We start from the raw sequence: 12069 nt of genomic DNA, 5'->3' as shown, positions 1-12069 counted from the left end.
TTATTAAAAAATGAATGATCGCTCCTGAAATTTTCCTATTTTGCTTTGGATCTCTCTTCAGCCTCATTGCATTATATGTTGTATTTCCTCTGGTAGATTATAGACTCCTTAAGAGCAGGGATTATGTCATGTTTCCACTTTTGTCAGTGCCTGGCAATGTCTGAATTATACTTTGAGGGATGCACGATGTTTCTTCTATATTTTAGCAGTTCCTTTACCTGAACATATAAGTGTCTCCATGACTTCCCCATGCAATTCTTGCCCAAAACCTTTGTAGGAGACCTCCCCAATATAGTGGGGACCTTCTTTTGAAACCTTAAAACTTCTTGGATAATAATGCAATACTCAGGTCATCCAGATATCCCTATCTCCCTCAGTGATTAGTGCACATATGTAGTCACATATCATGTCTGACATGCCACAGGTGTTTAATCAATGTTAATTAAATGGAAATTTATGTTAAGAAAGAGCCTCGGACTTGGAATCAGAAGAACTGTGTGCCCTTAAATAAGTACTTTCTCCTTTCTAGACCTTAGTTTTCCCATCTGCAAAGTAGGAGTGGGTGTATTATATAACATCTCAAGTTTCTTTCAACTCCAACATTATGTTGATGTATGATCATAAATGTCTTAATGAGGGTACAGTACTGTATCATTCCCTGAATGATGAGCTCTTATTGGGTAGAGCCTGTGGCTTATCTAAATTTTGTTTCTTCCCTGAGAACTAGAATATTGCTCTGCATACGAGAGGAACACTATAAATACTTAAGGAATGGAACTGGCTTAATCCCTGAAGGTTAAGGAACTTTAGAGGTTATCTGGCTCAACCTTCCTCCTAGTGCTTTATCCATTTATAGTAGGGTTTCCCAGGCATGGGGGCTTGTGGGTAAGTTTTAAGGGGGTGGGTCCATGAATTTGGATGGGAAGAATTACATTTTTATTTTTATTTATCTCGAACTGAAAATTTTAGCATTTCCTTCAATTATTTAAAAAAAACATGAATCTGAGGAATACTTCACAGGCTTCATCAGATTGCCAAAGGGGTTCATGAAACAAAAATGGTAAATAGCCTATCCTCTGCAGTTTCCCCTGGAAGGGGCTGGTCCAGTCTTTGATTGGATATCTTCTGTGGAGCTTACTACATCCCAAGGCAATCTGTTCCAAGTGCTTTATTATATTGAGTAGAAATCTGCCTTCTTTCTCTTCTTGGTCCCAGTTCTATCTTCTGGGAATACATAGAACAAATCTCATCTATTAGGATTAAGAATCTAGGGAAATGAGCCAACTTAGTCCATAGGCTGAGTAGAAGACTAACTATAATGGTGTGATTTAAGTAAGGTCCCCATCCTAGCACAGAGCCCTTTGCAGAGTAAGTATTCAGTATGTATTGATTTTGCTTCAAAATATTCTTCACTACTACTTTAGCCCATCACAAAGCCTGTTGATTATATGATGAATTAGCATCAGGACCAGCATTTATTTTCATTTATTTGTTTGTTTTCAGGACCAAAATCTGAAACCAGGTTTTCTGACTCCCATCTACTTTGCCACAGCTGTGCTCTTAGAGAATTCCTATGGTCTCTCTCAGCACTGATGTCCAAATATCGAAAAGACAAGGCAGAATGTGCTGAGTTAGGAGAGGGAGGCATGAGGATTTTAGAGGAGGGAAAATCACTTCTTGAATACAAATCTGTACTTTAGATACCAGCACAGACAATAGTAATATGTAATTCTATGCAATAAGCAGTTAGGTGGCCCTTTGAATGGAATGTGGAGTCTGGAGTCAAGAAGACTCACCTGAGTTCAAATTTGGCCTCTGACAATAAGCAAGTCACTTAACTTCTTTTTGCCTTGGGGTTTTTTTCCAATTTAAAATGGTAATAATAATAGCACTTACCTGGCAGGGTTGTCATGTGGGCCAATTGAGATATTCATAAAGCACTTACTTAGCACAGTGCCTGGTACATAGTAGGTGCTTATATGAATGCTATTAATATTTCCCCCTCATTTTAAAGGTGAGGAAATGGAAGCCCAGAGAAATAAAATAACTTGTCCTAAGTCATTCAGGCCTTGTGGCAGAGCAGGAAATACATGACCAGGTTCATTGTGGTGGGCAATGAATATTATGATTAGGAATATGAGATTTACTTAGCAGGAAACAGGAAGTCACTGAATATTTTTGAGCAGAATAGTGATACAGCAAAACTCATGAACAAGAAAAGTTTCTGAGCTTCCTCATTTGGTAGTTAGCTCCATATTTATTGTTCAGTCATTTTCAGAAGTGTCTGACTCTTTGTGACCCAATTTGGGGTATTCTTTCTCTAGTCCACTTGACAGATGAGGAAACTGAGGCAAATAGGCTAATGTGACTTGCCTAAGGTCACATGAGTAGTAAGTGTCTGGGACTGAATTTGAACTTAGGAAAATGAGTCTTCCTGTCTCCAGGCCTAATACTCTATCCCCTGTGCCACCTAGCTGCTTACCCTATCAATGGGAATATCCAAGGAGATGAGTCCTTTCCAGAGATGCTAGAGATGCTGCAAAAGGGATTTTGCCATTAATTGAGATGTGTATCCTAGAGGGGCAGGGCTAGGGATATTATTGGCCATGAGTTTAGGCTCAGAGTGTTCTTATGGCATGAAATCTATGGGCTGTTCTGTGAGTTAAAATCTCTCTAGCTTTGGAATGAGGAAAGGCAGTGTCCAGGAGGTACTGGAAAGGTCCAGGAAAGGCATACTCAGGAGGTTTGGATCAAGAACTTTGTAGAATAAGCCAGACTTGGAAACCAGAGATACATAGCTGAGCTGAGGGCTCAGAGGTGGAATGTAGATGTATGTAGATCAGAAGGTAAGTATCATGTTCAAAAGCAGAAGATGAGGGTAATGAATGAAGGGGTATGAGATTGAAAGGTTGAGAGCTAGAATAGATCCCAGAGATCTGTTAAAGAAACCTTTTCATTTTATAGATGAAGAGAATGAGGCCCACGTAAGGGGAAATGACTTGTTGAAGATCACACAGGTAGTAAGCTGCAGAGCCAGGATTTGAACCTCAGTTTTCCAGGTCTGAGGCCAATATACTACTCTCTCTTATATACCACACTACCTTCAGTGTCAGATCATAGGTTTCAGTCCTGAGATTAAAAACGAGTTGGAGTTTCACCAACAATTTCTGACATTTACTCCAGTACATTTAGTTTTAAACCCTTACCTTCTGTCTCAGGATCAATGACAGGTATTGATTTCAATGTAGAAGAGCAGTAAGGGCTAAACAATGGGGGTTAAGTGACTTGCCCAAAGTCACACAGATTGGAAATATCCCAGCCTAGATTTGAACCCAGGACTTCTTATCTCTAGGCCATTTAACCACCTAGCTACCCTCACTGCCATGTTTTAATGTTTATGTGGAAAATCTGCCTTCTAATCCCCTCCAAATCTGATGGAGCTAGACATCTCCTCTCATAACAACTCATCACAGATAAGTTCATACCTCTTTGGTGAATAGAAAGAAGCTTGGGCTATATCAGTGATGTTGAACTTATTATATAAGGATTCCTGTGGGTCACATATTGACATAGTTTCAAAATGTAAAGTTTTCTATTTATTGTATTTTTATTTATTAGATATTAGATATTTATTTATTAGATATTGCATTTTCATTTACTTTATTCAACATTTCCCATTTAGATTTTAACCTGGTTCAAGAGCACTAGGGATTATTGCTAGTCAGTTGTATGTTTGACAACTCTGGGCCACATGACCTCTAAAAGCTCTCTGATTCACTTCAAATCACCAAATGTACTAAGAACCTACTATGTGCTATGTACTGTGTTTGGTGTTAGGGCTATGGAGATGACTAATGATACTGTATCTGATCTTAAGAAGTTAAATGAAAGGATAAAGACATGCACACAAATCACAAATAAGGCAAAGGAGTTAGGGAAGTCAAAGTGGGCTGGGAGTAGGGGGTTGAGAGATCCAGACACAATCTCCTGAGATTCCTAGGGTCTTTTGATCGCCTGTTCCAGAACCTCACAGTATACCAGAGCCCAGCCCCCCAGTCAACTGGCATTTATTTACTGTCTACTATGTGCCAGGAATGGTACTAAGTACGTGCATGCGTACAGTCTACATTTCTTTAAATCTACCCTAAGTTTCTTCTATGCCAAGTTCAGCTAATTTCCTTTCCCCATGCCTTCCTCAGGGATGGAGACATGCAGTCAGTCTGCACAGATCTCAGACAGTTTGGGTAAGAGTCTGATGAGAAGTGACTTTGGATCACTGGACCCCTTCATTTTACAGAGAAAGGAAACTGGGATTTGGTGAAATGAAGAACAGACTTAGTCCTCTGTAGGTAGTAAAGGACAGAGCCAGGGTTCAAACCAGAGTGTAGGATTATGGGTATCATAAATTTAGGGCTGGAGGAGACCTCAAGTACCAGCTTGTCTAACTCCTTCACTTTACAGATGAGAAAACTGGAGTTCAGGGAAGTTAGGGAACTTGTTTAGTGAATTTTCTAATAAACCAAAGTCACATGATGTCACAATTAGACATAGAGTCTAAACTCTTCATTTTCCAATGAAAAAATTTTGAGGCTCCAGGGACATGTGGAAAGACTTGCCCAAACTTTCATAGGTACCAAGTATAAGGCTCTCCTTCATTATTACACAAGAAGCAGTGTGAATTTAAAGCCAAGTCTTTTGATGTCTAATACAGTACCCCTATAATACTTAAGTATATTTCTCTCACTCCCTTTTCTCTGTCTCTCTCTGTTTCTCCTGTTTCTCTCTCTTACTCCTCTCCTCTCTCTTTTCTCTCCTTCTGTCACTTTCTCTTTCTCCCTCCTTTCTCCTCTCTCTCTCCTCTTTCTTCTCCCTCTCCTCTTTCTCCCTCTCTTTTTTCTTTCTCTTTTTCTCTTGTACAGTTTGTAAAATGAGACCTCCTTACAAGATCTTTATCCCCTCATGTCAGCATGCCATGTTTCTAACCTACCTGTGCCTTTGGATGAGATGTCCCGGGAACATCTCCTTGCTGGGCTGGAGGACCTGCCAGTTTCTCCCAGCGAGTGCAGCGTCAGCAAAGCAATCACCTGTTGAACCAGGCCAAGCCCTCTCCTGGACTGCTGCTGTTGTGGCTGTGGTGATCAGACCAGGTCATTAGAACCAGATCCCCCAAGGCCACGTAGGGAACCGGATCTCAAGAGGGAGCATCTGGCTTCACTGGCCAAGTTCAAAACCAACTCTAAAGTTTCCATCCAAGAGGCAAATGAGGAACCGTGATGGCTAGAAAAGAAGACAGGAGTCATTAGAAATATAGGACTGCTCAAGGGGTAGCCTGAGAGCCCACACACCCTGGAAGGAGGCTAGAAACCTTGTTAGGAGCTCAGTTACGGGGCTGTTTATTCTAGTGACTCCAGGAACAAAACGCAAACTTTAGTCTAAAGTCTACCCTACAGGGAGATGTTTTATTACTAGAAAAGCATGCAAAGTAATAAAGTGGGTCATTTTATTTACTTTGTAAATACTTATCTATGAACCTATTGTTACCTTGGATAGAATGTAAGTTCTTTGAGGACAAAGACTTTGTTTTTGTATCTGCAGCCCCTAGTACCGTCTTTAACTTAGCAGGTGCTTAAAAAATACTTGATAATTTATTAATTTCTCCCAACCCTAGATATGGCAGTGTTGTGAGTATTTACAGTGAATAAATATAGTGCTTCAAATTCTGTCTCAGACAATTCCTGACTGGGTGACCCTGGGCAACTCATTTAGCCCCTACGGACCTTGGTTTCCTTTTCTGTAAAATTGATGGGAACCAGGAGAACATTGTACATAGAGACTGATATATTGCAGCACACTTGAATGTAATAGACTTTTCTACTAATAGCAATGCAATGACCCAGGACCCAATGATCCAGAGGAACCTATGAGAAAGAATGCTATCCACATCCAGAGAAAGAACTGTGGGAATAGAAACACAGAAGAAAAACATGATCGATCACATGGTTCGATGGGGATATGATTGGGCTTTGGCATTAAAAGATCACTCTAATGCAAATATGAATTATATGGAAATAGGTTTTGAACAATGATACATGTATAACCCAGTGGAATTGCTTGTCATCTCCAGGAGGGGGTAGGGAAGAGGGGAGAGGAAAATCATGAATCATATACCATGGAAAAAAATTCTAAATAAATAAATTATAAAAATTTTAAAATAAAAAAATAAACAAAATTGATGGGGATACACCCTATACTTTAATAGGTTGTTGTAAGAACCAAACAAAATTATATATATAAAGGCCTTTACAAACCTTAGAGAGCTACATTATTAGGAAACAATAACAGCAACAATAACATCAATTGTCATTTCAACAGCACTTTTTCTCATAACAACTCAGGAAGCCAGTGATATCAGGACTCATCCTCATTTTGGAAGCTGTTGAAGCTAAATTTGAGGGGCCAAGCATGATCATCATGGGCAAGTATAAATGGGCTTCATGAGGAAAACTATCAGACTTGATCTACTTGATCTCAGAGGTCAGAACTAGGAACAGTGTTGGTGGAGAATTGGTGCTGATGGTGGTGGTGGAGAGAGATGATTTCAGAAAAAGGAAAGAACAACATGAACTAATGCACAATGAAATAGGCAGAACCAGGAGAACACTGTATATGGTAACAGCAATATTGTACAATGATCAACTGTGAAAACTTGTCTGCTCTCAGCAATACAATGATCTGGGACAATTCTGAAGGACTTATGGGGGGAATGGTATCCATCTCCAGAGAAAGAATTGTTGGAGTTGAATGGATGTGAATCAAAGCATGCTATCTTTTATATCAGTGTGTTTATGGTTTTATTCTGGGGTTTTGGTTCTGTGGGAAGGGAATTCCCCTCCCTTTGTTTTATGTCATCAATCAGCAACCTGGAGGTCGTTTACCATTGAGATGTGCAGGCATAGACAGGCCCTTAGAGAAAGGAAGTTGAAACCAATGACATGGGAAAGCACATTAAGGAACTATGATTGGTTCCTGAGATGTGACGTGGGAGAGCTAATAGGTAGAGAAAATTGCTTATAAGCCAAGACCAATAGACTGTTCTCTCCTCTATCCCTCTCCCTCTCTCTCTCCCTCTTCCGCTCTCTTTCTCTCTCCATATAGGGCAGTAAGACCATCAACTCTCTACCTCTTTCCTACATTTCCCTCTCTTTATTATCACTACTTTGATGCAATAAGCTAATAAAGCTACTAGCAGCCTCATGATTTAATTTTTAACTATTATATGAGTGTGCACTTACAACAATGACCAATATGGAAGTGTGTTTTGCTTGTATAGCCCAGATCACTTTACTTATCATCTCAGAGTGGAGGGAGGGAAAGAAAAGAGGGAAGGAGAGAATTTGGATCTTATAATTTTGGAAAATGTATGTTGGAAAAATTATTACACGGAATTGGTAAAATGAAATATCTTTCAATAAAAAAGTAACTTGCTAGTAAGCCAGAAAGCCTCTGTTGATTTATCTGGAAAACAGAGATAATATACCTGCTTCACAGAGTCATTGACAGATTTCGATGAGATTATATACTTTGTTTTTGGCAAAATTTAAAGGTCCTATATAAATAATATTATTTTGTTCTAAGGTTTCTTTGGGGTAGAAAGATGGTATAGCAGATGGAGTACCAGGCCTACAGTCAGGAAGACTCACCTTCCTGAGTTCAAATCTGGTGTTAGACACATCCCAGCTGCATGACCCTGGGCAAGTCATTTAATCCTGTATGCCTCAGTTTTACTGACCAATAAAATGAGTCAGAGAATGAAATGGCAAATTATTTTAGTATCCTTGCTAAGAAAATCCCAAATAGAGTCTTACATGACTGAAAAATGGCTGAACAAGAAAAGATCTCTTTCAGGCTTGACATTTTTTTCCCTTTGAGTTATTATTTGTTTTATTTATTCTAAGGGCCCCTTCTAACCCTGGCATTATAGTCTTACTACTCACCTGAGATCTCTCATCACCAAACTGACCTTACACATAGAGTGAAGTGTTAGGGATTAATGGATACAATATAATATAATAACAATAATTCTTCATGTATAGGGGAATCACAGCTTGATGTTTTCATCATCCCATCTATTATCCCCTTGGACTCATAACAGCAGTTCTGAGAGGGAAGCAGGGCAAGGATTATCATTCCTAGTTTTGAGGGAGAAACCAAAGCCCAGATAAGGGGACATTTTCAAGGTCATATGCCTAGCAGGTGGGGTGGATGGAATCAGAATCCAGATCTACTGACTCCCAAACACAGTATTAGTCAAACATACTATAAATTATATAAATATATATATTGGGGTAGATCTTCTGATTCTAAGCCAGTGATGGGCAACCTTTTGAGCTTGGTGTGTCAAAACTTGCCAAAAAAACGAGCATAACTTGGGTGGTATGTCACTTTGAGAAAAAAGCCATATTTTCGTGATATTTATAGTTTAAATAACAAAATTGTATAATTGTAATATATAACTATTTTTAATAAACCAAAATAGGTAAATTAATATAGGTAGAATTGTCATCTATAGTGCACAGAGTGTCTACACTACACTACAGCAAATGTTTCATCCTCAACATGCGGCCCCATACTTCTCTGTATGTGGCTGCATGTGGCTGTGTGTCATCAAAAATGGTTACGCATGTCAATGCTGACACATGTGTCATAGGTTTGCCATCACTGTTCTAAGCACTATGTTCTTTTCCCTATATAAGCTACTTTGGCAGGTAAGTGTCTGCATTAAATTTTAAGGATAAAGATATGCAAAATGAAGGGGTTATACTACATGATCTTTCCAGCTCTAAATCCATGATCCAAAGATTGTAGCTGGGATTAACCAGCTAATTCACTGGTCAAAGACACTGTTGAATTTGATGTCAACAGTTCACATAAATAGCAAGGTAAAGAAGAATTGGTTTACTACTGAATATTCTCAACCTACCAGCTCTGCACAACCCCCCCCTCCCACACCCCTTTTTAAAACTCTTATCTTCTGTCTTTAACTGAAGTGCAAGGGCTAGGCAATTGGGGTTAAGTGATTTCCCCAAGGTCAGTAGCTAGAAAGTGCTTGAGACCACATTTGAACTGAGGTTCTCCTGACTCTAGGCCCAGTGCTTTGTACACTGGGCTACCTAGCTGCCCTCTCTCAGCTACTTCTGAGAAGGAGCTTTTGTCTCCTTTTTGAATCCCCTGCCTACATTTTTCCTTTTTACCCTTCCTCTTTCATCTTTTACTCCTCTTTCTTCTTCTAATACCTAATCAAAAAACGTGATTGGTTTCTTTTTTTAACATCATAATTATTTATTTGTTCATTTATTACATCAGAGTTTCAAGATATCTTCTCTCCTCCCTACCCTCTCTGCACTAAAGAAGGCATTATTTTGACACCCCCCCCCAATCTATATCTAAAATTATGTCTTGTTTGTTTCTACTTATTAGTTCTTTTTCTGGAGATGGACATACACAAGTTATTCTTCAAACAATATTCCTGTTGCTATAATGTTTCTATATAATAAACAATATTCCTGTTTCTATTATGTTCTCTTGGTTCTATTTGCTTTGCACTGCATGATTTCATGTAGGTCTTCCCATGTTCTTGAAAAAACATGGAAAATATTTCTTCCAATGCAGTAGTATTCCATTATAATCATATGCCATAACTTATTTAGCCATTCATTCCCCAATTTCTCATATCCCCTCAGTGTCCAGTTCATTGCCACCACAAAGTAATTGACTTCAACAAAGGCTCCATGCTCCTAAATGATTATGACTTCAATAGACATAATATAGAATAAATACATTGTAAAATGCATTAAATTATTGACCAAAGTCTTAATATTCCCTGTCCTTAATCTAAAATCAGGTGAATTTAACTTTTTCTGTCTTAGTTATTTTTTAAAAGCAATACTAAAAAATGTAATCTAGTTCTTGTATTTTACAGATGGGGAAAACAGAGTCTCAAAGTAGTTACATGATTTGTCTATGGTCAATAAGGCATCAGGATTGGAATTTGAATCAAGGCTGTCTAACACTAAATTAAGCATGCTCCAAGTTACCATTTTCCTGCTCCATTGAGGTTGGTCTAAAATAGAAATCTTTGCTCCCTCAGGAGAAGTGGGTCTTTCAAGAGAAGTCTGCTCCAGAATATTGATTAGCTAGAAAATACAGATCTAGTTTCCATTTCACTAAATGAGTCATTAAGTTTCAACCTAGTTTTCCTGACCATCCAATAGCCCCAGGGGACTGCTTTGGCAGCCAAGGCCCTCTCAGAAAAATGAAATGGATGTCTAAAAATACAGACTTTAATTATCAGCTGATTTTGAATAGAGGAAAACTTCTTGATGACTTTAATCTTTGACTCCCCTCAGGGAGTCTAGAGTAAGAGTAATTATCTTATTAGGTGTAGGGACTGAAAACTCCAGTGAACAGAAGAAAGAAGAAGCCAGAAGGAAACTCCAGCGTCAAATTCTGTCTTTGACTGCTGCCTGTTATCAACTGAAAGATGATTCATAGAGACCATTGAAAAGCAGTGAAGCATTAATCACAGGGAGAAAGATCCTTCACACCTACCTCCATGGCATGCTGGAAACTGAACCTGAACCATGTCTAAAGCTAGAATTCTAACCTCTTAGAACTGAAGGAAGGAAGAATTGAAGCACTTGGTATCTAGACCCAGCTCAGGCCCTAATTGATGGTGTGACACTAAAATCACTTCACTCATTCTTAGATCCCTTCCAGCCTAAGTAAAACAAGGTAGGTCTGAACCTTATAAGGATAAGGAGGAAGAGAAGGAAGCACAGCAGCTCTAAGATGGAAATTAGATACCTAATCTAAATTATGCAAAGCAGAAATAACAGGAAAGTGGGAATTTAGGTTTTCCCACAATTGCCAAGTTAGAAGAGGGTATCTATCTCAATCTCTGCCCGACTAAGCTTGCCAACACCATTCCAGAGAAATGCTGATATTTATTCTTCACTTAAAGACCTCAAGGGCTAGAGAGCTTACCACTCCTCTGGGTAGTAAGCCCCTTCCACTTTCAAACAGTTAGGATTGTCAGGAAGTTTTCCCTTATCTTTGAGTTGAAATCTACTCTGTAATGGTTTTCCTCCTTTCTTTCCACTCTCCCCCCCTCTCCCCACCTTCTACTTATTCCATCTAGGGCCACACAGAAAAAGGGAAATCCCAGGACTGTCCTTCCTACACTAGAAGAGAAGCTTAAGCCCTGTTTCTGGGCTTTCATTTTCTCTTTTATAAAAAAAGAGGGTTAAACCAGATAATTCCTAAGGTTTTTTTCAGGCTTGTTACTTTTGGTCAACTTTCCAAGTGTATGCTATTTTGAGCCTCATTATTCCTGTTTCATAAATGAAGAAACTAAGGCTGACTCCCCTCCCCCAAACTGACCTATGGTCACACATTCTATGGCTAAGCTGAAGTTAGAACTCAGATCTCATGACTCCTGGGCCGAGTCATCTTTCCACAGCCTTTACTTGGTTAATTTAACCTGAGACAGAGAGGTGTCTCAGTATTTCCAGCTATAAAATAGGAGGGTGGGGTGGGATCCCGTGGGTCCCTCCCAGTTAAGATCCAATGATTGCTAAGATCTAAAATGGATGTTTTGTAAACCGTGCAGCGTTTCTTTCCAAAATCCAAAGGAAGCCATATACTGAACCCGCCCTGTTCTCTTTGCGGTCTTACCTGAGTCTCTCCAGCTGCAGCTGCAGCCCGAAGAAAGGGAAAGTCAGCGTGGGGGATGGGGACGGCGAGACGGCGGAGGGAGGGGATCGCGACTGAGCCCCAAGTTCGCTGGGGATGGAGCACAGCGGCTTGGGAGAGAGCGGTGAAGCTCGGGGTACAGCGGCCCCGTCCTCGCCGCCGGGGAACGGAGATCCTCCCTGCGGCTGGCTCTCCCAGGCCAAGGCCTGTCTCCTACCGGGCGGATCCCGTAGTCTATTTTGGAGGGGTGGGGAAGGAGAGGGGGGGGGGTGTGGGGAGTTCCGACTCTTCCGAGCTGGGGACCAGCCCTCCCCTTTT

The 12069-nt window shown here is 39.9% G+C and overlaps 1 protein-coding gene across 2 annotated transcripts in view; it reads right to left on the bottom strand.

Annotated features, from left to right (window-relative positions):
• C2H14orf180 (chromosome 2 C14orf180 homolog) overlaps positions 1-11811 on the bottom strand; it is a 46322-nt gene extending 34511 nt beyond the window's left edge. The window contains exons 1-2 of one of the 2 annotated variants that reach the window (XM_044661888.1): positions 11734-11811; positions 4988-5277 (exon numbers count right to left, since the gene is read on the bottom strand). In XM_044661888.1, the coding sequence (XP_044517823.1) occupies positions 4988-5019 (32 nt within the window). In that variant the 5' untranslated portion in view covers positions 5020-5277; positions 11734-11811. Of the gene's footprint in view, positions 1-4987; positions 5278-11733 lie in introns of those variants that run through there. The other variant, XR_006505397.1, reaches the window with a different exon arrangement.
• Positions 11812-12069: the final 258 nt, after the last annotated feature.

The sequence above is a fragment of the Gracilinanus agilis genome, chromosome 2 (genome assembly GCF_016433145.1).
Source record: "Gracilinanus agilis isolate LMUSP501 chromosome 2, AgileGrace, whole genome shotgun sequence".
Classification (NCBI taxonomy): Eukaryota; Metazoa; Chordata; class Mammalia; order Didelphimorphia; family Didelphidae; genus Gracilinanus; species Gracilinanus agilis.
The sequence above is the reverse complement of the archived record's forward strand: the minus strand, read 5'-3'. Positions and strand labels throughout refer to the sequence as shown.